The 25,957-nt window shown below is 45.6% G+C and overlaps 1 protein-coding gene across 4 annotated transcripts in view; it reads left to right on the forward strand.

Moving 5' to 3' along the window:
- The window catches only part of LOC146776191 (geranylgeranyl pyrophosphate synthase), a 306,512-nt gene that overhangs the window by 134,968 nt on the left and 145,587 nt on the right, over positions 1–25,957 (forward strand). For 3 of the 4 annotated variants that reach the window (XM_085639870.1, XM_085639866.1, XM_085639867.1), the window contains one exon: positions 5,085–5,201. In XM_085639870.1, the coding sequence (XP_085495996.1) occupies positions 5,085–5,201 (117 nt within the window). Of the gene's footprint in view, positions 1–5,084; positions 5,202–7,945; positions 9,572–25,957 lie in introns of those variants that run through there. The other variant, XM_085639871.1, reaches the window with a different exon arrangement.

Raw genomic sequence — 25,957 nt, forward strand, 5'->3', positions numbered from 1 at the left:
GGCACTTTACTGGAGCTTTTATTGTTTGCAATGGATTAAGGGGTCTGCAAAAGCTTCGTGGTAGATGGGGAGCTCCCAAAGAGGGGAGCAGTCTGCTGCAGCAGGAAAGACTTAGGTCTGCGAGACTGCCGTAGTGGTGTGTGTGTGTGTGTGTGTCGGACAATGCCTTATGTCCTATGCCCTCAAGTAAACATTTCTCGCAGCCCGTGGGTCTGAAATGCCATCAGAACACTAGGATAAACATCTGGACCTCCAGTCCGAGCTGTGTGCCATTGAATAAGTCACTGTGCTGTAATTGTATTGGCAGGCCTATTCAGATTCTTCTCGGCAGCTAAGCAACTGCTTACTCTCAATTCGGTTCAGACTTATTTTACTGCTGAGGATTTGTGTAACGTGCTTTAATTGGTCCGTTTTCTGTCTCTGGGTGATATGCTTTAAGCACAAATGTTTCTCCTTAATAAAGACATTGCTGTTCCTGTAAGGTGCTAATTGAATTAAATGGCTGCGGTAATGAGCAGCATAAAAAGTAAAAAGCCAGATGAGATAGGCCAATTAACGGAAGAGCTCAGCATAATTATAACATTTAAAATACATGCAGTTCTGTTCCGTGCCCTGTCACCTACTCACAAAACATGTTGTGCAAGGTACAACCTGCTGTGTGAGCGCAGGGAAGTACTCCGCTCCGAAGCACTTCCTCAACTCAAGTTATTGGCCGGAAACAACCTGGGGTAACTCGAGGCATTAAGTAATGTCCACTCAGCTTGTCATCCTTGCACACTCAAGCGTTCCATTAACTTATGATGGCCCTTATTCAGCACTTTTTCTCAAAGCGCTTTAGCAAGCGGCCTGACGAGAGACAATAAAAATGTCACGATAGCGCTGATGGTTAATGTTTTTCCTAGAGAGAAATCGGAGTTTTGTCTAGTGGAAGTTTTTAACTTGTGGAAAGGTAGCGCAGAAGGTTAACGTGCCTGCTGCAAAGAACATGTACCTGATGCAGATCACAAAATGCACATGATGTAAATAGGTCAGTGAGTCACTGCTTTTGTCAGAGAGATCCTTTTGTTACTTGCAGTTTGTAAGTTAAAATCCTAACATACAACAGTGAGCTATTAACTGTCATCTGAGAGCTGCATGCAAACTGCAAGGTAAAAATTGGAGCGTTCTGTTTCCCCCCCAGTCTTTGTTTGATTACCCTAATGTTTCAATAAATTGTTATATTTTTATTTTCATATTTTAACACAACAAGGGCACCCAAAAAGGTCGAACAGGGACCCTGGGAATTAATTACTTTAAACAACAACGGTCCCTAGAATTTTTCAAGATATATAGGAGAATAAATACAGAATCGATCAGTACTATATTGAAGGGACTTGTCCAGCCGGACAGAGGTCAATTATTTACTTATACGTTAATAAACAAACATTAGTACATTAATACACAGTGGGACACATGCCTGTGTCCTGTGTGAACAAAGGAAGATGTGCAAAACAAAAGGAGACAACAGGGACTCAGGCAAAGCACATGGTTTGTTGTAGGGAGCCAATAAAAAGTTACAAGCAAACCAATCACATAAACACCTTTACACTTTACAATGAGCTATTTTTAGCATATATGGTGTTATTAAAGTGTCGACGATGTTTCGATCCATTGGGGAAATACAAGGATCATCATCAGGACAACAAGTATTATGCCTGTTGGATAGAGCCTGAATAACCTGGGGCAAAGGGAGGGGGAGAAAGGAAAAAAGGGGGGTACAATTAAGACAATTTAGATAAGGAGATTGACTGACAACTTAGACAGTGATGAAGAAGACTTGTTTAGGTGCTGTAAATTTAAGTGAACAGAGACCGCGGCAGTGATATCTACAGTGCCAAGAGAAAGTGTGTGCTAAAAGTGCATAGCGATAGAACAAGGATGTAAGCATTTGTTGCCGAATACTCGTAGGTTTAAGGATAGTGAACAGCAGCGGCGGTGCGTCCATTGGGGCACATTGGCGGAGCCCCACTTAACGCACGCGGTGTGCTTGCACTGCAGCAAATCCAGCAATGATGAATATTTATTTATTCTTACTGTGTAGCGGCTGCCGGCCGGGAGTCGGGACATGAAGGGGGTGGGGCCGGGGGGCGAGCACTAGAAGGTTGAGTGACAGTCTGTTCAGTAGTTGTTTCAGTTTCTCCCTGCCATGCACGGACACTGCCTGACAGCGGCTCGCAATTTATTTGCGCATGCTCGAGTTTGGCTCTCGACAAGCACAAGCATGGGCATTCGCCGCACTGTCTGCCAGCCAGCTAGGCACTACTATGGACTGAGAGGGAGGGGGCCGAGAGGCCGAGGGTTGCCTCATGCAGCAGCCCCGTCTCTCTGTATGGGCGAGCCCTATCCGTGCTCTTTAGCCAATCCAGGGCAGGCGCTGCTAATGCAGCGTCTCTGGATTGGCTGAGAGCCTGAGGCAGCCTACGAAGAAACTGCATTGGGTGCCGCGCAACTATGGCCAATCACTGGCTTATGTCTGAACACAGTGACAGTGATTGGCCATGAGGTGCGCAGCGCACTCTCTGCAGTCCGTCGCGTCATCACGCACGGTGCCACTGTCTGCATACACACCTCGTGGCGGCGGTGTACATACAGTGTGTGTCAGCGTGCAGCGTCGTGTGACTCGTGTCGTCGACTCGTGTGGTGTGGTGACTGGTCCCTGACTCCCGTGACTACGTCGGTCTAGGTCTGCGGTTGCCCATTGGTGAGTACTGTGTATGTCTCCCTCTCAACCTGCAAATTTAAGTATGATCGACGGCGACATGAAAGCAGGAAGGGAAACGGCCGGAGGAGATAATGTTTAACTTCAATATTTGTGTTGTTGTTTTCAGGGATTATGGAACATGAGCAGTGCGCACAAAACACACAATCTGAAAGCTAAATAATTTGCTGTCTGTGTCAGGGGGCTCCGTAATGAATATGCCATCCCTGCGTCAGGGGGTGCAATTAAATGAAATTCGCCTGCACTGGAGTTCACAAATCGGAGTGTAGCAGTTGCTCAATAAATTATGTGTGATAATTTAGGATGTACTTCTTGGGTTGGAGAACAGTTAACTGAACCCTACCATCTAATACACTCTACAATGATAATCCAAGCCATACTATACAATGAGGATCCATACCATACTTCACAAGTTAATATATAATCATAATCTGGTATTATTATAATATATTATAATAAAAAATGCTTTTGTACAAAAAGTGTACAAAATGGCGAAAAATGGCTTACAAAGCCAATAGATCTCGCAAAGGCGAAATCTATAGGTTTTGCCAATGCCTGTTTTTATTTCAAAGAAAGGCCACGTCCTGGTTATTTAGCCATTCCGCTCGTGGCAGCTGGGACATGAAGCTACAGGCGGTCCATTTTATTCCCGGTCTGCTGTCCTCTTTTGCTGGCTTTGGTTTTGAGTATTGTAAGGCTCCTACCGGTTGTGTTGACTGCAAAGAGAATCCGGTCTCGTGCGCAGCTAACACAAAAAAGAAAAAAAAAAGAAAATGTAAATGCTTTGGTGAGATGGGAGGTGTTCTACCAGGCGAGGGTGTGACATCACGAGCAGACAGCGTTCTAAAGCATATGTGTTCGCAGCCCAGTCTTTTGAAGGCTTGGCTGTCTCATCCGTCTGTGACTGAAACGGATAAAACCTGGAAGGCCGCTTTGCGCGCATAAGGAAAGAAACATCCACCCGTGGTGACGTTTTTGTGAAAGCAGTGCACCAGTTGATTACTTTCTGAAAGTGTGCCGGTTCACTCGTGTACTGGTAAACCTGTTCCTGAAGTGCAGGAACGCAGGTTCAAATCTCGACCAAACTGGCGCAGCCTTTTATCCTACCTGAATAAAATGAGTACCTGTCAGGTAAGCAACGTGACCACACAAGCACCCGAAGGTTTGGGTCTTTGGATGCGCACTGTCGAAAGTGGCACTTCTGCACACAGACGTCAAACAAACACTTAACACATTGTTTTAAACTTGTTTTATTTTTCAAGTATTATTATAAACTGAAAACGGGGCAGACACTGAACAACGTCTGCGTGTGTTACTTGAATAGAGCTGAGCGCTGTAGGCAATGCAAGAGGCAACCAAGAAGAGGCTAACTGGCCATTCTGGCACGCTGGCTTTCCTCCGGTGGGCTGCAGGTGAGTGAAGGGTGCCCGGTTCATCGAGGGCAGAAGGAGTCCACGGACAGTGATGACTATAGTGAAGAAGGATTGGGCATAGATAACTATGAAGGATCAGCAATGTCCAAGTATGTAGGACCCGACATGACCAAACATGGAGTATAGTCAGTTAAGGATAATCTGGCGTTGCCGACAATGAAGGATCAGGCATGCAATTAGTTGACCAAAACTGCAGGAGCAGGTCCCATTGCAGCCATGTCTCTAAATGCACCGAGTGAGTGAAGAGAGCAAGCCCAAAACTTCCTAGAAAGGTGGGGGGGGCGGGGTTCTCTGTATTTTAAGCCCAAATTATGTAAGGAGGGTCATTTTAGACAAGGCCCTCATTCATTTCTATAATGGTCTCATAAAGTCATGGAGGGTCACCTTAATGACTAGAATGTACACAATATACAGAGGAGAGTCATTTTATGCCCAGGCCAATATCATGCATTGAGCACCAGTCACAATCTTTACTAGTGTCACTCGCACCTCAATATCCTGGTTTCCTTCTCTTCATTACCGCTCTCTCTAACCTAATTTCCTCCAGGTTCTCTCATCTCATTTTCCAATGCTTTTTCGTTGCCTGAAGGTCAACCTTTCTCCCTTCTGCAGTTTTCTCCATTAACATTCCTGTTGATTTCAAGAACTGTGTGGGTTGAAAAACATTTTTTAAGGAATAATGCTCATGTTTTTGTAGCTGCTGTTTCAAATATAGATGCACGTCCACCACGTTAAAGCCACTTGGCTTTTCTTCCTTTAGTCTGTTCAGTTCTCTGCTCTAAATCCCACATCAATGTACTCTGTAACTCAAAGAAAGAAATTGTGAAGTACCAGGAAGAAGCTTAACACATCCATCACATATTTTAATAAATTGTTTCTATTTTTATTTCCAGCACCTTCTAAAGCTTGACAACCATTACCAAATTTTTGGTCATATTTTCGGCGAAGAACAAGACCTCCTTTGCTGCTCTTTCACCCCGGCTACGACCCAGCAAACACCAGAGTTAAAGGTAAGGAAACTGATGCTATTTTGTTTTTAGATTGGAATTAGGGCTATGTGTGTGGTCACTGTACATGGTGGTTGGGGTAGGCACACATTCTGAACATTGTACCCTCAGTGGATGGAATTTACTAACCGCCTTAGCCCTGTGATTTGGGCAATAACGGTTGTTAACAGCACTATCTATCCCTTGCCTTCTTCAAGGCCCTCAAGCAGTGTTTGTTTCAGTGCCTTCAGCAACCACTATGGCACACAGAGGCAGCAGGCAGTAAGGCTGTATTTTTAGCAGTCATGTTGTGCAAAGGGGAGCTGTTGGAGATTTATTGCGATACTGCACAAGATATATGTATTTATACAGAAATTTGATATTATTGCACCGCACCTTATATGTTGTACTTTGATTATTGACAGGTTTCTTTAATATATATTGGTAAGGCCAGCATCGGCATCATGAATACAGTGCAAGAGCTGATTACAAGGTCATTCCAGGCACGGCCACTTGAAGAGAAACTACATTTAAAGCAATTAGGACCTCATCGGCCTGACCTAAAACTACAGCAAACTTCCCAGGACAGAGTAAAAAATGTCCACACGTACATTCTCAAACGCCTGGTACACAAAAGCTGATTGGCTTACAGGGTGCCCTTTAAGAAATTCTCTGTTCTGCTTCCCCTGCTTGCTGTTTGGTGGTGAGTTTTCTTGGACAAATCAAGGAGTAACAGACTTGAAGCATTTGTCTGAAAAAATAAAGAAGCATTCACGCACAAGAAAGCATATGGAAAACCTGACTAGACTGGGAACGTTGGGGGAAGATGCTCCGATTGAGCAGCAGATAAGTGATGCATACCGCAAAGCAATACAGAAACACAATGAAGCAGTTGATAGGAACAGACAGATTCTATCCAAAATAATTGATTGCATTCGTTTCTGTGGTGCTTTTGAACTGGCATTGCGAGGCCATGATGAATCGGAAGGTTCCCCAAATCCTGGAATATTCAAAGGCCTTGTGGATTTAATAGCAAGCATAGACCAGGATATGGAAGCACATTTAGCAAGTGCTACAGTCTTTAAGGGCACCTCTAAAACAATACAAAATGAACTTCTTGAGTGTATGCTCAATTATGAGAAGCCATATTGTGCAAGAATTGCAAAACACAGACTTTGTGGCTATTCAGGCTGATGACACCACTGATGTGGCCACTAAAACACAGTCCGTATTAGTGTTTCGATACATTGACAATGACAGACAAGTTGTGGAGAGGTTCTATGGTTTCACACATTTAAGAGACTCTAGTGCAGAAACCATTACTGCAGCTATACTGCGTCAACTGAGCTTAATTTTTCCAGAGCTGCCTCAAAAAAAAAAAACTTATTGCGCAAAGCTATGATGGTGCGTCCGTAATGAGTGGAAGACTTAGTGGAGTTCAGAAGAGAATTCGAGATGTGTACCCTAATGCTCATTATGTGCACTGTTACGCTCACCAACTTAATCTTATTATGCAACAGGCAGTATCAATGATCACTGAGACACAAATTTTCTTTCAGGATATAGGAGGCATGGCAGCATTCTTCTCACGTTCCCCCAAAAGAACAGAAGCACTTCATGACATTGTAGACAAAAGCGTTCCAAGGGGATCCTCAACTCGTTGGAACTTTAACATCCGTACAGTCAACCTAATCTATGAACATAGAGAGGACCGTCAAATGTTTTGAAGCCATAGAAGACGATGAGTTTGATTACAAAAGTCAGATTGAAGCCCGTGGCTTTGCTAGAACACTACAAGACAGAGTTTCAGTTCTTACTGTTTTTATTTCATGATATAATGGTAGCTGTCGACCTGTTCTACAATCAGTTACAAGCACGAGAGATAGATACTGTCAAAGTGCAAGTATATACCATTATGTTTGTACAAAGCATAAGCAAAGTGAGAGATGGGGGTTGACAATTTAGACCGCAAACTTCCAGAGCAATCTACTTTCTCAAACCGCAGGAAAAACATCACCACTATGGTCCGAATTGCAAAGGAGATCTGTGACATTGTAATTGTGCAGGCAAAAGAGCGTTTTTCTTTCACAAAACATTTGGTGAGTGCCACATTATTGCAAAGTCAACAGTTTGCCAAATATGATGAATCCTTCCCGGAGCGTGCTCTGAATGAGGCTGTGGGAGCTTACCCTATGCTCAATAAAGAAGAGCTGAGAACTGAGTTGACTGTACTGTACGCAATGCCTGTGTACCGGAAGGCCACAAGTGCCTTGTCTTTGCTGGCTTTAATACATAAACTTAATATGGAAAAGTCACTTGGAGAGACAGTGGCTTTACTTAAAATTGTCATAACCACTCCTATGACAACAGTCGAGTCAGAACGATGTTTTTCAACCTTAAAGAGGATTAAGACATTCCTGAGAAACACCATGCTTGAGGAAAGACTCAATGCTTTGGCAATGCTCTCTGTAGAGAGCAAGCTAGTTCAGAAAATCCCGGACTTTAACATTAAAGTTATTGAAAAGTTTGCTGCTCTTAAAGAGACGTGCTGATTTCATTTACAAAAAGTAAATAATGTTGAATGCTGCTACTTTGCAACCAGTTTAGTTTGTTAAATAAAAAACATCTGTGAGTGAGGTACTCAGAAATGCATTGTATCTCGAAGTCTGTGTATAGTTTAAACAGCTTGGAAATATATACGTGTTCAACTTGCTGATAGCATTATAAGAACCCTGATTGAACTGACGATGATTATGTTTGTATTCTAGAAACCCCTGAAGAAGGGATTTTATTCCCGAAATGCATTGGGTGATTTAAAATAAATTGCGGCATGTGGAAACAACTTTTCTCCTGTGGTTATATGAACAGTGAATGAGCGTACATGGAAATGAGTAAAATGAATTGAATAAAAAGAAGAAAACAAAGGATGAATAATTGTGGACAAAATTGAGGATTAATAAGCATGAATTTAATTCATTGGATTCGTTGGCGATTGGCTGTGCAGCTTGACGGGGATCGTAAAGTGGTGCCTTTGTGTTTCATATATGTTGCAGCGCACGTGGACGGAGCGCATAACAAGCGTGCACGCCTATTATTTTGAAATTGCTGAGTACATCAGGATTACAAATTAAAACAGGAGTACAGAGGAGTGCATCTCACCTCTCATGTCTTTTTCACTGAATGAATTTTCCGTCCAATTTGGTGAGGTAGCACCCACGGAAGAGACGACAAGCAGTTAGTGTTTAAAGGATTGGAACATTATTTTTCTGTCAGCAACATCGACAACGCAGGAGTGAGGTTTCCCTACATGCACATTGGTCGTTAACATGACAGTTAAACCATAAGGAAATGATAGCAAACCGCACCAATTTGAATTAAATGTACAACACAAAAGTAATGTTGATGGATGGTTTAATTTTGTCGTTTTGAGAAAATGTCTTGTACATCGTTGTGTTTAAAGCATCAGTAGGATGTAGTTTTATGGGTGTGATCGCTAGTTGCAGCATTCATGTAACTTTATTAGGGGCATTATGGGCATTGGAGTTTAACATTGCATAAACAATCAGTTATTTTGCAATCCAGTGCACAGTTTAGCGCGCGCTCTATTACACGTGACAGTTTAGTTGAGGGCAGCTGGGGGATTAAAGTGAGCGCGAAATTGTAGCAGCAGAATATCGTTTTGGTGAGCAAGGCGTGTTGAAGCAGAGCGCAGGATTCCCTGAGCTACAGGAATGAATTAAGCTGAAAATGAGAGGACGTTCAGCAAAGCTTTGGCTTTGAAGGTTTTACTAGCACATGTCACGGTGAGCGCGCTTCAAAGTACATTTTCTCTAACGAACCACAATTAAGGACAGGCCTCAGGGGTGAACAGTAGGATAGTAATACTGGAGCACTGTATTCATAGACCTTTTTTAGATATTTTAGGTGTGAGGCCAGTTGATAGGTTACATGGATCAGCGTTTATAGTTTGACTGTTGAATTAAATGGTTCTCAGGGAATAACATGAAAATAAATGTATAGTTTAAACAGCTTGGAAATATAGAAGTGTTCAACTTTCTGATAACATTATAAGAACCCTGATTGAACTGACGATGATTGTTTGTATTCTAGAAACCCCTGAAGAAGGGATTTTTTTCCCGAAATGCATTGGGTGATTTAAAATAAAATGCGGCATGTGGAAACAACTTTTCTCCTGTGGTTATATGAACAGTGAATGAGCGTACATGGAAATGAGTAAAATGAATTGAATAAAAAGAAGAAAACAAAGGATGAATAATTGTGGACAAAATTGAGGATTAATAAGCATGAATTTAATTCATTGGATTCGTTGGCGATTGGCTGTGCAGCTTGACGGGGATCGTAAAGTGGTGCCTTTGTGTTTCATATATGTTGCAGCGCACGTGGACGGAGCGCATAACAAGCGTGCACGCCTATTATTTTGAAATTGCTGAGTACATCCGGATTACAAATTAAAACAGGAGTACAGAGGAGTGCATCTCACCTCTCATGTCTTTTGCCCTAATAAATAGCCATACCTTACTCCGGGTTGGAGGACAGACGCTCCTGCCGTGGCACCTTCGACATTCTATGCCTTCAGGGATAGGGAAGGGCGGGTGGGAGATGGGAGGGGGGCGGGGGTTTTGTTTCTGTTGTTGCTGTTATTGTTTTTGTTATCCTTCTTTTTACAACTGCTTCTTGTTTTGTACTGTAACCAGCCACTATACCAATGTTTGCGCATGTATAGGTCTGTCATTTCTTTCTCACTTTCTAGTAGCCCTTACCCCGAGCTTTCTCCCCTCTGGAGTTACCGCACCACACGCCTCTTTACAAGTATTGCAAAGACAACCTGGAGTGTCACCAATATGTCTCTATCAAGTAGCAGTGGGAGAACACAGCAATGCACTCACACATATCTCTTTATGGGGATTCATTCACCTATACTAGACAGTAAAACTTACAGTAGACAGTATTTATTGTTCTTCCACCACTAATACATGTACATATGTTTAAACATAGCTTTACAATCTTAATGTCATCTCTTGAAATGTGAAAGGTTTAAACCACCCAACAAACAACGTAAAATTATAGACTAGCTAGCAAAATCAAAAGGGGATATCATACTCCTCCAGGAGACCAAACTATCTAACGGAGATGCTGAGTTTCTTAACAGCTGGATCGCACATGTGTCCTGTTCCCCAGCAAATCACAAGAAAAAGGTGTAATTACCCTAATTGCTTTGTTTTTTTTTTAACAATTGTGTGGATTTTTTAAAGACCACGTGGCATCTTGGGAGGATTGGAAAATCGTACACCGGATTCAACCGGACATTTTTGGGAGAACCACACTTTGGATATCTCTAAAGTTCTTTTTCTTTGGGGAATGGGGTGCCAAATTATTTTTTGTTTACTGGAATTAACTTTTTGTGAATTGCGGATTTTCCTTTTTGCGAGAAGATGACTGGGATTGTACAATTCATTTTGTTTTTGAAGGATTGATTTTTTTAAGGTGATTGTTTTCTCGAACGCTTGGATTTTTTGAGAACTTTGTATCTGGGAGTTGATTTTTTTACTTTAGAAACAGTTTTTTTTATTGGTTTGGAGGAGATGGTTTTAATGCAATAACCATATTTTTCAGGATTTGGTTTTTCTAGTGGAAGTTGCTTTCCCTCTATGGAATATTGAACTAAAGGACTCTCTTGATGACAAGTGATTTTAAAATGTCACCAAAGGTCGAAAAAGCAGAAGATTCCCAAAATTCCTTTAATTTAGTTAAAGAAATGGCAAAAATATCAATTGAATTGTAGAGTGTTTTAAAAAACGGCAAATAATTTAGGTAGTTGTTAGTAAGGGTTAGAAATGTAATATGTATGCAAAAACTGTCTAGGTAGTTTGAAGCCACCATCAACTAAAATTGTTGCATTTTACCCAATAGTCTCTCAGACATTTCATTACGTTTTTTTGGAGGCACGTGGGTTCAGGCTACCTGACTGTGATTGCGCAAGTCTCATTTCTTGTCAACTTTGTTCTGTCTTCAAAGTGTTCAGGATATGATATAGGTTTGGGTGATGTCTGACAATTGATTTGTTCAAGGAATTGCACAATCCCTCTATGGCTGTGGTACTCGTAGTACGGCCCGGCAGGCCTTTCTAGGCAGCCAGCGGACCTTTCAGGTAATGTACCCATAGCCCCCCAGAGACGGAGAGAGTGGAGTGGGTAGAGGGAGTGGGTAGAGGGAGTGGGTAGAGGGAGTGGGTAGAGGGAGTGGGTAGAGGCAGTGGGTAGAGGCAGTGGGTAGAGGGAGTGGGTAGAGGGAGTGGGTAGAGGGAGTGGAGGTAGAGAGGGAGTGGAGAAAGGGAGTGGAGAGTGGGTAGAGAGGGAGTGGAGAGAGTGGAGAGACAGAGTAAAGAGAGAGACTGACTGACTGAGATACTGACTGACTGAGATACTGACTGACTGAGATACTGACTGACTGACTGAGATACTGACTGACTGAGATACTGACTGACTGAGATACTGACTGACTGACTGAGATACTGACTCAGAGAGAGAGACTGGCTGTCAGAGAGAGAGACTGACAGAGACTGACTGACTCACTAAGAGTGAGACTGACTGAGGTAGAGAGAGACTGACGGCGAGAGAGACTGACGGCGAGAGAGCCTGACGGCGAGAGAGCCTGACGGCGAGAGAGCCTGACGGCGAGAGAGACTGACGGCGAGAGAGACTGACGGCGAGAGAGACTGACGGCGAGAGAGACTGACGGCGAGAGAGCGACTGACGGCGAGAGAGCGACTGACGGCGAGAGAGCGACTGACGGCGAGAGAGCGACTGACGGCGAGAGAGCGACTGACGGCGAGAGAGCGACTGACGGCGAGAGAGCGACTGACAGAGACAGAGACTGACTGACTAAGAGAGAGAGAGAGAGAGACTGACTGACTGACTGAGAGACTGTCTGAGATTGACTAAGAGAGAGAGAGAGAGAGAGAGAGAGAGAGAGACTGACTGAGAGAGAGTGACTGATTGACTGAGAGAGAGAGACTGGCTGACTGACTTGGAGAGAGAGAGGGGAGAGAGAGAGAGAGAGAGAGAGACTGACAGAGACTGACTGACTTACTGACAGAGAGAGACTGACAGAGAGAGACTGACAGAGAGAGACTGACAGAGAGAGACTGACAGAGAGAGACTGACAGAGAGAGACTGACAGAGAGAGACTGACAGAGAGAGACTGACAGAGAGAGTGACAGAGAGAGAGAGAGAGACTGACAGAGACTGACTGACTTACTGACAGAGAGAGACTGACAGAGAGAGACTGACAGAGAGAGACTGACAGAGAGAGACTGACAGAGAGAGACTGACAGAGAGAGACTGACAGAGAGAGACTGACAGAGAGAGACTGACAGAGAGAGACTGACAGAGAGAGACTGACAGAGAGAGACTGACAGAGAGAGACTGACAGAGAGAGACTGACAGAGAGAGACTGACAGAGAGAGAGAGACTGACAGAGAGAGAGAGAGACTGACAGAGAGAGAGAGAGACTGACAGAGAGAGAGAGAGAGAGAGACTGACAGAGAGAGAGACTGACAGAGAGAGAGACTGACAGAGAGACTGACAGAGAGAGAGACTGACCGAGAGAGAGACTGACCGAGAGAGAGACTGACAGAGAGAGAGACTGACAGAGAGAGAGACTGACAGAGAGAGAGACTGACAGAGAGAGAGACTGACCGAGAGAGAGACTGACAGAGAGAGAGACTGACAGAGAGAGAGACTGACCGAGAGAGAGACTGACCGAGAGAGAGACTGACCGAGAGAGAGACTGACCGAGAGAGAGACTGACCGAGAGAGAGACTGACCGAGAGAGAGACTGACCGAGAGAGAGACTGACAGAGAGAGAGAGAGAGACTGACAGAGAGAGAGAGAGACTGACAGAGAGAGAGAGAGACTGACAGAGAGAGAGACTGACAGAGAGAGAGAGACTGACAGAGAGAGAGAGAGACTGACAGAGAGAGAGAGAGACTGACAGAGAGAGAGAGAGACTGACAGAGAGAGAGACTGACAGAGAGAGAGACTGACAGAGAGAGAGACTGACAGAGAGAGAGACTGACAGAGAGAGAGACTGACAGAGAGAGAGACTGACAGAGAGAGACTGACAGAGAGAGACTGACAGAGAGAGACTGACAGAGAGAGACTGACAGAGAGAGACTGACAGAGAGAGACTGACAGAGAGAGACTGACAGAGAGAGACTGACAGAGAGAGACTGACAGAGAGAGACTGACAGAGAGAGACTGACAGAGAGAGACTGACAGAGAGAGACTGACAGAGAGAGACTGACAGAGAGAGACTGACAGAGAGAGACTGACAGAGAGAGACTGACAGAGAGAGACTGACAGAGAGAGACTGACAGAGAGAGACTGACAGAGAGAGACTGACAGAGAGAGACTGACAGAGAGAGACTGACAGAGAGAGACTGACAGAGAGAGACTGACAGAGAGAGACTGACAGAGAGAGACTGACAGAGAGACTGACAGAGAGACTGACAGAGAGACTGACTGACTGACTGACTGACTGACTGACTGACTGACTGACTGACTGACTGACTGACTGACTGACTGACTGACTGACTGACTGACTGACTGACTGACTGACTGACTGACTGACTGACTGACTGACTGACTGACTGACAGACACTGACTGACAGACACTGACTGACAGACACTGACTGACTGACTGACAGACACTGACTGACTGACAGACACTGACTGACTGACAGACACTGACTGACTGACAGACACTGACTGACAGACAGACAGACACTGACTGACTGACTGACAGACACTGACTGACTGACTGACTGACACTGACTGACTGAGAGAGGTCGAGACTCACTGACTGAGAGAGGGCGAGACTCACTGACTGAGAGAGGGCGAGACTCACTGACTGAGAGAGGGCGAGACTCACTGACTGAGAGAGGGCGAGACTCACTGACTGAGAGAGGGCGAGACTCACTGACTGAGAGAGGGCGAGACTCACTGACTGAGAGAGGGCGAGACTCACTGACTGAGAGAGGGCGAGACTCACTGACTGAGAGAGGGCGAGACTCACTGACTGAGAGAGGGCGAGACTCACTGACTGAGAGAGGGCGAGACTCACTGACTGAGAGAGGGCGAGACTCACTGACTGAGAGAGGGCGAGACTCACTGACTGAGAGAGGGCGAGACTCACTGACTGAGAGAGGGCGAGACTCACTGACTGAGAGAGGGCGAGACTCACTGACTGAGAGAGAGAGAGACTGACAGAGAGACTGACTCAGAGTGAGAGAGGGCGAGACTGACAGAGAGACTGACTCAGAGTGAGAGAGAGAGAGACTGACAGAGAGACTGACTCAGAGTGAGAGAGAGAAAGACTGACAGAGAGACTGACTCAGAGTGAGAGAGAGAAAGACTGACAGAGAGACTGACTGAGAGAGACTGACTGACAGAGAGAGAGAAAGTTTTGGGTCAAAGTGTCTATGAAGCTATGCAATGCCTCTTAAGATTGCTATTGTCTGCTAATAAAAATGTATTATCAAAATGTGCTCTTTGTAGTTACATCTTGTTGCGGGATGAAAGGAGGCTCTGAAACAGGAGCTGTTTCTCTAGTCGCTTTATTCTTTTTAGGTACACGTTTTCTATCTTTTGAGGGTCTATAGTATGGTAAGGTGCTCTCCTCGTCGAGTTCCGGGGTCCGGCGACTGGTAGGGGGCGTCTTCCCTCTCTGCCTCCGCTCCAGGGTGTCGAGGTCTTCGTGACAGGGCGGTTCTCCGGTCCTCAGGGTGAGGTAAGGGAAGAAAGGACAGAAGGGAGAGGCGTATCAGTGGTTTGCGCAAAGGTGATATTGTGAGGGGGCCCAGGGAGTGAAGGAGGTTCACCGTGCTCACAAACTCCTAACCTATGTGACGAAGGTAGTGAGGAAAGGGTACGGTGAGGGGTACGGCTCATGTTCTAGGCGCACTACGAAGACCCGCCCAACCCGAGATACGAGCCCGTACCTGCTGGTGCCACGCTTCTCCCTCGGAAACGTGGCGGGGCGAATCACGGGGTCGTTGGCCTCCTGGCTCGGCTACCGGCACCTCCGCTCCTCGTCTGGTTGTCTCCTCGATCTTCTCGTCCACGATACTCTCCACTCGGTCCTCTCGGTTCTCCTCTCGTTCTCCTTCTCTCGCTCTCTTCTCCGCTCCGGTGATAACACACTCCTCTCGTCCTCGCCTTCCGGGATATGACGGCTCCGTCTCTGTGACGTTCTCGTCGGGGGCGGGGTCTGCTGCCAGCTCGTCCCAGTTAAAGAAACAGTGTTCGTCCGGCGTCTCGACCCTGCCAAAGGCTGTAGGTCTGATCCGTGAGACCGGGTGCTGTGGGTACAGAGGGGATATGGTGGGGGACACAAAGTCAGTGTGAGAGTGACAGACGAAGGCACTGTCGGGGTCGGACTCACTGTTACACACCTCCCCCCTTGGATTCTCCCGATCGGGGAGAGGATGTCGTGAGAGAAAGTCTGCGCTACCGTTCTCAACACCCTTACGGTGGAGGACGGTAAAGGAAAAGGGTTGTAGCGACAGAAACCAGCGTAACACTCTGGGATTGTTCGACATGTTGCGGCTCATCCATTGTAATGGGGCATGGTCTGTATAGAGTGTAAATGGGTGGCCTTCCAGATAATACCTCAATTTGTCCACTGCCCATTTGATGGCTAAACACTCTTTCTCAATTGTGGGATATTTCACTTCTCGGGGGAACAGTTTCCTGCTGATGTACAGGATGGGGTGCTCGATTCCTTCGTCCGTCTGTTGCGATAACACCGCCCCCACCCCATAGTCGGAGGCGTCCGTATGAAGGATGAAGGGCTTGGAGTAGTCGGGGGATGCCAGAACAGGATTTGTGGTAATGATCCCTTTCAGGGTGTTAAAGGCTTTCCACATAGCCGGCGACGGGGACTGAAAAGCCTGAGGGGTGATTTGTCTTTTTAGGGTGTCTGTCAAAGGGGAGGCTATGTCCGAAAAGGAGGGGATGAATCTTCTGTAATAGCCTATCAACCCGAGGAAGGCTCTCATTTCCTTTTTATTGGCGGGAAAGGGTGTTTCTGAAATAGCCCGGACCTTCTCGATCTGGGGTTCAACAACCCCGTGGCCTAGTATGTATCCCAAATATTTTACCTTTTGATAGCCCACCCGGGATTTCTTTGCATTTATGTGTAGCCCTGCCTTTTTGAGTGCTTGAAGAACTAAAGCGAGATGAATGAGGTGTTCTTCCCAGCTATGGCTGAAGATGATAATGTCATCCAGGTAGGCTGAGGTAAAGGTGGAGTGTTCACGAAGGGTCTCATTCATCAACCGCTGGAATGTTGCGGGGGCTCCATGCAGGCCGAAGGGTAGGACGTTAAATTCAAACAATCCTTCTGGTGTTGCGAAGGCGGTTTTTTTGCGGTCTTCTTCCCTCAGGGGTACCTGCCAGTACCCCTTTGTTAGATCTAGCGTACTGATATATTTGGCTTCACCTAATTGTTCGATGAGTTCATCCACCCGTGGGATGGGGTATGCATCGAAAGAGGACAATTGATTTAGGGCTCGGAAGTCCATGCAAAACCTGGTACTTCCATCCGGCTTTGGTACCATTACAATCGGTGACGACCATTCACTACGAGACGGTCTTATGATCCCAAGCCGTAGCATTTCCCGGACCTCCTTTTGTATGGCCGGGCGTTTGGCGGCTGGAATGCGGTAGGGTCTCCTCTTCACTACAGTTCCAGGAGGAGTGTCGATTCGATGTTCAATCGCCGTTGTTTTCCCAGGCACATCCGAAAACAAATAGTCATAGGGCGTCAGAGTTTCGAGCAAGGTCTCCCTCTGGTGCAGTGATATGTCGTCGTTTATGTTCAAGTCCACTAACGTAGAAGTAGTGGGCTCGGGTGATGGTCTGGCCATGTGGACGTCTTTGGGCGGAGGTCCGATCCATTTCTTAAGCAAATTAATATGGTATACCTGTGTTTTCCTAGGGGATATTTGTAAACGATAACTGGTCTTCCCAATGGTGTCGGTCACTTTATAAGGTCCCATCCATTCCGTTTGGAACCGTCGGGTGGCCGAAGGTAAGAGCACCAAAGCCCAGTCGTTTATCTTCAGTTGTCTCCATTTTTTTCCTTTGTCGTACCAGTGTTTTTGGCGGGTCTGGCTTTGGGTTAGGTGTACATAAGCCAGGTCTCTCAATTTTCCTAGTTTGTTTTTCAGGTCTTGGGTATATTCCAATATTCCATGGGTTTCCCCCGTCTCTTTCTCCCACGCCTCTTTGGTCATCTCCAGTAGCGTGCGTGGCTGCCTTCCGTAGAGCATCTCAAAGGCCGAACATCCCAGGCTGCTTTGGGTTTGTCCTCTTATGACGTACAGGGACAAAGGTAGAAGAGCGTCCCACTCTTTCCCACTTACTGAGAGCATCTTTTTAAGGACTGTCTTGAGTGTCCCGTTATACCTTTCCACGAGGCCGTCGGTTTGAGGGTGGTACACGGAGGTTCTTATTTGACGTAGATCCACTAGTTGACACACTTCCCTCATTAGGCGTGACATAAACGGAGAACCCTGATCCGTCAGGATTTCCTTCGGGAACCCAACCCGAGAGAACAGTTCTATCATTTTGTCCGCGATTACTCTGGTGGTGGGATTTCGCAGTGGAAAGGCTTCCGGGAAGCGAGTGGCATAGTCGACTATAACCAGCGCGTATTGGTTCCCTTTTTTTGTTTTTGGCAGGGGTCCTATCAGGTCCATGCCAACCCTCTCAAAGGGGGTCCCGATAATGGGTAATGACTGCAAGGGAACCTTGGGAGGGCGGTGTAGGTTTTTCTTTTGACACACCTCACATGTTGTACAGTGCAGTTTGATATCTTTATAGATACCTGGCCAATAGAAATGCCGAAGTACGTTCTGAGTCGTCTTTTCACTCCCTATGTGTCCTGCCAGGAGATGGGAATGAGCGTAGAACATTATTTGATCACGAAAGGGGGAGGGTACCAGCAGCTGTAGGGGTTCGCCCTTAATTCCTTCTCTGTATAACAACCCTTCTCTGATGGTGAATCGTGGGTACGTGGGGTTAGGGTCGTCTTTAGACTGGTGGGCCTGCTCCCACGCATTAAAGAGCGATCGGTCGTTTGCCTGGGCGAAGCTAAAGTTTTTGTCTCCCACCCATGGTTCTGGGGTGATATACGCGGGATGGACCGGACGCTGTAGTAGGGAGTTCTGGGTCTGTATGGACGGCCTACGGGTAGAGTGAAAAAACAGCTCCAGGAATTCGGGGTTGTCCGTCCCAATGATCAACTCCTCTGGCAAGGATTCTAATACCCCCAATTTTACTCTATGTTGAATCCCACCCGGGAGCTCTAGGCGTAGGACAGTCACCGGATATGGTTTTATGTCCCCATGCACACACTTAATGTTTACTACTGAGTGGGGCAGCACCTGTGTGGACTCTACCAACTTTCCTTGAATCACAGACTGTCGGCACCCTGAATCAAGAAGAGCCCTGACTGTTCTCCCATTCACCATTACACTTACGTAGAAGGAACTCCCAAGTTCCGCGCTGTACAGGACGGACTTGGGTACGTATCCCACTTCCATGGGTTCTTCGGTGGATCTGCGGTGTGGACATAAGCGGGCTATATGCCCCCAAGTCCCACATTCGAAACACTGTGGTCCTCTTACGGGGTAGGTTTCGGGTTTGAAAGGTTTTAGAGGGAGGGTTTCTCCTGGAGGTCGGGGTTTCCTTTCTGGTTTCAACGGGGAGGGGCGTGGTGGTTTTTCGGTCTCCCATGGAGCGCTACGAGGTTGGGCTCGTGCGTATGAGGTCGCCAGTTCTATGGCTTGGGCCACTGTCAAGTGTGGTTGCTGCCGCAACCATCTTTGAATGCTGAAGGGTAGAGCTTCCAGGTATTGCTCTAGGTACACCTTGTCCATGATATCCTCTTTAGTACTGGTGTTCGGGGTCAACCACTTGTCGGCCGCCATTTTTAGTCGAAAAAACAAAGTCTTGGGATTCTCGCCGGGTCTCCCTCTTTCTTTTCTAAACCGTACTCTGTATGCCTCGGCGTCCAGGCCTAGATGGTCCAGAATAATGGCCTTGATGGTGCCATATGGAACGGTGCCGTTCGCGTTAGCAACCTGATAGGCTGCTTGGGCCTCACTGGTGAGCAAAGGTGCCAGAAAGAAAGGCCACTTTTCTACTGGCCATCCGCAGGCTAGAGCGGCTCTTTCGAAGTTCAGGAGGAACGCATCTGGATCCTCTCCGGCTACGTATTTCTGGAGAGCTATACCGGATGGTCCCGGCAGTGCTGGTCTGGGATTTGGGACGGGTCCGGTACCAGGGTCTCGAATCATCGTTTGGATGCCGTCTAACTGAGCCGCGATGGTAGATTTAAAGGTCTCTCTATCCGCTTCTGCGGACTTTAGCTGTTGTTCTACCACCCATCCTAACTTTTCTTGTCCTTGTATAATGTGCTGCAGGAGTTCGTCCATCTTTTCTTTACAGATGTCTGTACTTATGCCCGCATTCTCCACCACTTGTTGCGGGATGAAAGGAGGCTCTGAAACAGGAGCTGTTTCTCTAGTCGCTTTATTCTTTTTAGGTACACGTTTTCTATCTTTTGAGGGTCTATAGTATGGTAAGGTGCTCTCCTCGTCGAGTTCCGGGGTCCGGCGACTGGTAGGGGGCGTCTTCCCTCTCTGCCTCCGCTCCAGGGTGTCGCGGTCTTCGTGACAGGGCGGTTCTCCGGTCCTCAGGGTGAGGTAAGGGAAGAAAGGACAGAAGGGAGAGGCGTATCAGTGGTTTGCGCAAAGGTGATATTGTGAGGGGGCCCAGGGAGTGAAGGAGGTTCACCGTGCTCACAAACTCCTAACCTATGTGACGAAGGTAGTGAGGAAAGGGTACGGTGAGGGGTACGGCTCTTATGTTCTAGGCGCACTACGAAGACCCGCCCAACCCGAGATACGAGCCCGTACCTGCTGGTGCCACGCTTCTCCCTCGGAAACGTGGCGGGGCGAATCACGGGGTCGTTGGCCTCCTGGCTTGGCTACCGGCACCTCCGCTCCTCGTCTGGTTGTCTCCTCGATCTTCTCGTCCACGATACTCTCCACTCGGTCCTCTCGGTTCTCCTCTCGTTCTCCTTCTCTCGCTCTCTTCTCCGCTCCGGTGATAACACACTCCTCTCGTCCTCGCCTTCTGGGATATGACGGCTCCGTCTCTGTGACGTTCTCGTCGGGGGCGGGGTCTGCTGCCAGCTCGTCCCAGTTAAAGAAACAGTGTTCGTCCGGCGTCTCGACGCTGCCAAAGGCTGTAGGTCTGATCCGTGAGACCGGGTGCTGTGGGTACAGAGGGGATATGGTGGGGGACACAGTCAGTGTGAGAGTGACAGACGAAGGCACTGTCGGGGTCGGACTCACTGTTACACATCTCCATTTAAAATACAGCATTGTCTCACTGTCTGTTTTGAAACAGTTTTTTTTTTTACTTCAGCCCCATCCCCCCCACTGACCACGCACCCCACTGACCCCACCCCTACCGGTGCGGCCCTCAGCCACAAACCACACTGTAATTTTGGCCCCCGACAAAGTCTGTGAGTACCCATGCTCTATGGAATTGTTAGTCTTTGGACTGCCCTCTAAACAGGTTGCATGGCAGTTCCACCATTCAATGTGAAACCTTGGCTTTCTCCTGCGACCCGACCTGCTTAGACAGCCAATCCATGTATCTTCAAAGTAATTGAGTAGGGGGGGCCAATTTATCTTTATTTTAAGTAAACAATTCTGATTCAGTAATTGACAGGTGTTTGCCTGGTAAGAGAAAGAAGAAACTCTACATTTTTGTGAGTTGTGGAGAAAAGTAAAATTTATAATGCCCTGCTGGATTTAGAATTGTTCTGGTAAGTTATCTCTTTTGGTTGTAAACACACTATCTGGTTTAGGCTAATGGTAATGTACACTGTATTTTATTACCTGTGAATTACTGGTTTCTGGTTTGTTGAAGGAAGGGAGTGATACTTGGTTCCTCAAGCTGGTAGTAGGTTTTTGTTTGTGAAGTATTTTATTGATTTTCAAAACCTCAGAACATACAATAAACAAACAATTTCTCGCTATTCCCTCCCCCATAGTGTTTTTGTGGGTGACACTGGCACTTTCGAACACTGTTTGCTTCTGTGAAAAATGAACAAAAATGCAATTTTATTTTTACTAACATGCTTGAAAATACATGGTGAGTTTCTTTTTATTCTCTCTGGTTTGTTTTCTATGCTTACACTGAAATTTGTGAATTTCCTGTATAATCTGTTCTGTTTTCTGATGATTGTCAAATGGTTTTTTGATGGAGATATCTGTTTAAGTAAAATAAAAAAAATGTTTATATTGTGTATTTCGTATTTTATTTTAAAACCACAGTATCTGTCCCAACACCTGGCCTGAGGTAAGTACCAGCGGAGTTAGAATCGTAATTTTTCCCCCAGTCACTGCCCAGCACCTGCCATGCGGTAAGTACCTGGTGGAGTTAGAATAGTAATTTTACCCCAGTCACCATCCGGCACCTGCCCTGAGGTAAGTACCTGGCGGAGTTAGAATAGTAATTGTGCCCCCATTCACTGCCCCTGCCCTGAGGTAAGTACCTGGTGGAGTTAGAATAGTAATTTTACCTTGAGTCAATGTGCAGCACCTGCCCTGAGGTAAACCTCGGTGGAGGTAGAATAGCAATTTTGCCCCCAGTCACTGTCCAGCACCTGCCCTGAGGGAATCACCTGGTGGAGTTAGAATAGTAAATTTGCCCCCAGTCACTGTCCGGCACCTGTCCTGAGGTATGTACCCAGTGGAGTTAGAATAATAATTTTCACCTGTCCTGAGGTAAGTACCTGGTGGAGTTAGAATAGTAATTTTACCCCAGTCACCATCCGGCACCTGCCCTGAGGTAAGCACCCGGCGGAGTTAGAATAGTAATTTTGCCCACAGTCACTGCCCAGCACCTGCCCTGAGGTAAGTACCTGGTGGAGTTAGAATAGTAATTTTACCTTGAGTCACTGTGCAGCACCTGCCCTGAGGTAAACCTCGGAGTTAGAATAGCAATTTTGCCCCCAGTCACTGTCCAGCACCTGCCCTGAGGGAATCACCAGGTGGAGTTAGAATAGTAAATTTGCCCCCAGTCACTGTCCGGCACCTGTCCTGAGGTATGTACCCAGTGGAGTTAGAATAATAATTTTTACCTGTCCTGATGTAAGTACCTTGTGGAGTTAGAATAGTAATTTTGCCCCCCAGTCACTGTCTAGCAACTGTCCTGAGGTAAGTACCCGATGGAGTTAGAATTTCCTCCAGTTGTGATTACCATGTGATTACCATTCACTCTCTGAACTCTTTCTGGACACATTTACCTTTCTGATGTCAGTCATATTTTGGACAATGGACTTCAAAAAACTTTGTCACTTCAACTATGGTTTTATTCACCATTACTGACTTCTTCACTTTTTGGTTTGCTTTTTAATTTTCACTCTGTTCAATCACTATTAGTTCAATAAATTCACAACTCAAAAACTCATAGACTGGTGTTGTATATCTCAACTCTGTCAATGCATTTGTTTCCTTCCATCATAACTTTACAATGACAAAAATCAAAGTATTATGTAAACATTGAGAATTAGCAAGTAGGCAATGCTATTGTCAAGTCTCCAACCATGATTACCCCAAAAATATACCATTAAATCATTTACTACTATGTTTATTCCATTTGAGCAATAATTGTCTGTCAACTTTTTCACTAACATAACAATGCATACTTGACACTAATACTCAGTGCCAATTTTCACATTTCCTGTTCCAGACCTTGCCAACATGGAAGAAGGGTATATATCTAAAACAGTAAGATAGAATAGGCAAATTATCATTCACTCATGTCATCAGCTGAAGCCAGAGCTTCTGGAATACCACATCAATAACACCAATAGACAAAAACATGGCAGTATTACTTTGTGTAGACACAGGATCATTCCAATCCACTGTTTCAGTATCAGGTGGAAGGTCACAACTAAGTTTCAGTGGTGTGCCACAAAAAGTATGTCCTACAATGATGAGACGCATCAACAGCTACAAAAACTTTACACACAATGAGAATTTTGCCAGTGTGAAGGGAAGTTAGCATGATTTCACCCCACTACCACATGTGGTTTGAGCTAATGATGGCACACATATTGCCTTAGTCCCAACACACGACAGAGAACAATTCTAATGTAATCTTCAAATCTTCCATTCAATCACCGTGCAAGTTGCCTTGGTACACGATTTGCACACCCAAAGTCTGTGTGTGCCTTTCCAAGGATCGACCTGTGTTCCCTTTCTACTTCGAAACAGCACTATATACCTGCAAATGCCACAACTCTGAAATTCACAAATGAAGCTGACCTGGTGAAGAAACCTAAAACAGATCAAAACAAAAAGATTACCATTTAAACATAACATAATAGACACATTACAAAGTCAACTTTTGGAGGAGACAGTTTCACAAAACAATCAGAGATAAACAATGTAACTGAACACAATAGTCAATGTGTCTAAACTTTGATCAACAAACACCTTTGGCCTGATTTTCCCTGAAGTTGCTCTTCTTAACAAATTACCACCAAATACTTCTCTCATCACCCCCGGGCGACAGTGGAGATATGGGCTGAGGGAGGACTTTAATTGTGGGAAATGCGGGGAGGAACACGCGGGATTTATACATACGGCCTGGCATTGTCCGGCAATATACGAATACTGGTGCAAGATATTCAGAGACTTAGGTGAGATAACAGACACAATGCTTGAACCCGACCCTAAGGTGGCATTATTTGGATATGACCTAGACATCCAGCGTACAGTCCGATCGCTGGTAGCTATTGGCCTGCTACTAGCTAAGCGTAGGGGGGCCATAAGATGGGGGAAGGGTCCGTCCCGAAGCTAGATGACTGGCATACAGACATGCTTTACAGAAACACCCAAATTGACACATTTAACTAACTATTGCCCCCAAAAAGCAGACCGAAAAACGTCTGGGGTCCATACCAAGCTTACTTAGTAAGTAAGGAGACTAGAGTAAAAGACAGGGTGATGGCCCAGACATGAGAGATAGATGTGGAAGTGTAGAAGCTGAATTGTATTAATGTCAACCACAGGAGCACCCCTCCCCCTGCTAGAGTGATGCCAAAAGCATATATACCTGATCACTAGGTGACAGAAAGGTGGTAATAATGTCAATGCACCGTGCCCACCACAATGACCATTAACAAATGCAATCTACTACTTGTAGACATACCTGGGTTTCTACTGTGGTTGTGTTACTGGAAAGCACTGTATCAAAATGCACAGTTTCATGTTGACCCTAGTCAAACTCTGTACTATGATGTGGTGTTTGAATAAATACAATAATAAAATTTAAAAAAAATACTTCTCATCACATCAGTAGTTGGTGTAATGGTAAAAGTGATAACATATAAAGATATACTTACACTTATGAGAAGAAGTTGTCAATGACATCTTTATGTAAGTCAACTGCTTCCTCTTCACCACTAGCCTCTTCATTTGGCATTTCAGGATCCTCACCTGGTGCCTCTTCATGGTCTCCATCCTCTGTGAAGTATGGGATATTCTATCGCAGGGTGATGTCGTGGAGCATGCAGTAGGCCACGGTGATTTGGCACACCTTATCGAGTAAGTAGAAGAAGGCTCCACCATTTTTGTCCAGATGATGAAAACTTGCCTTTAAGAGCCCGAAAGCCTGATCCACTGGCCGCTGAGTTCTTCCACGGGCCTCATTGAAGTGGACTTCCCCTGGTGTTGTTGTATACCTCAGCGGTGCCAACAACCATGGTCGGTTGGCATAAGCTGAGTCTCCTAGATGGAAGACAAAGTGCAAAAAAAGTAACACAATTTCAGATTATTCAGCTAGAAATTCCCAAGACAATATTATGAAAAATTGTACTGACCAAAAAGCCAAGCCCTCTCAGGTCCAAGTTGAGACATTTTCAGGGCTATGGAACTGTTCCATAGGACAAAGGAATCCTGGACAGACTCGGGGAAATTCACACAGATGCTTGTGATGTACAAAGCCGGTAAGCGGAAAACTTGCACGTTGATTGAATGGAAGTGGTGGCACTAAGGCAATATGTTTGCCATCAATTGCTCCAAACACATGTGGTAGGTAACCCAAACTGTAAAAGTCCCCCTTCACATTGGCTAAATCCTGCTGCCGTGGAAACTGGGTGAAGCTGTTGATGTGTCTCATCGTTGAAAATATAACTTGTAGCACACCACTGAAAGTTGATTGTGACATTCCACCACATATTGCCACAGTATATTGGGAGGATCCTCTGGCCACAGAATGAAGTACTGCCATGAGTTTGACAATTAGTGTAATTGATATGGGATTTCTGTTGTGAGGCTGAAGATCTGGCTCCAGTTGATGACATAAATCCAGTATAGTTTGCCTATTCAATCTGAACTTCTTGATTATATCCCTTTCTTCCATCGTGGCAAGGTCTGGAAATGGGCAGTACACATGAGACTGTCATCTCCTCACTCTCCCAGGGTTCATATGTCTGCATTCGAAAAACATTGAACATTTTTCACATTTTCTACAGCAACATATTTGACATTTACAACTAAAGTCATGTAGTTGTATAAAATATGTATGGTTTTTCAACATATTTTAATCAAACATTTGCTTTTTGTTCGTTATTGTTCAAAAATTACATTTATAGCCTAAAATATA

This window comes from Triturus cristatus, chromosome 12 (assembly GCF_964204655.1).
Source record: "Triturus cristatus chromosome 12, aTriCri1.1, whole genome shotgun sequence".
Taxonomy (NCBI): domain Eukaryota; kingdom Metazoa; phylum Chordata; class Amphibia; order Caudata; family Salamandridae; genus Triturus; species Triturus cristatus.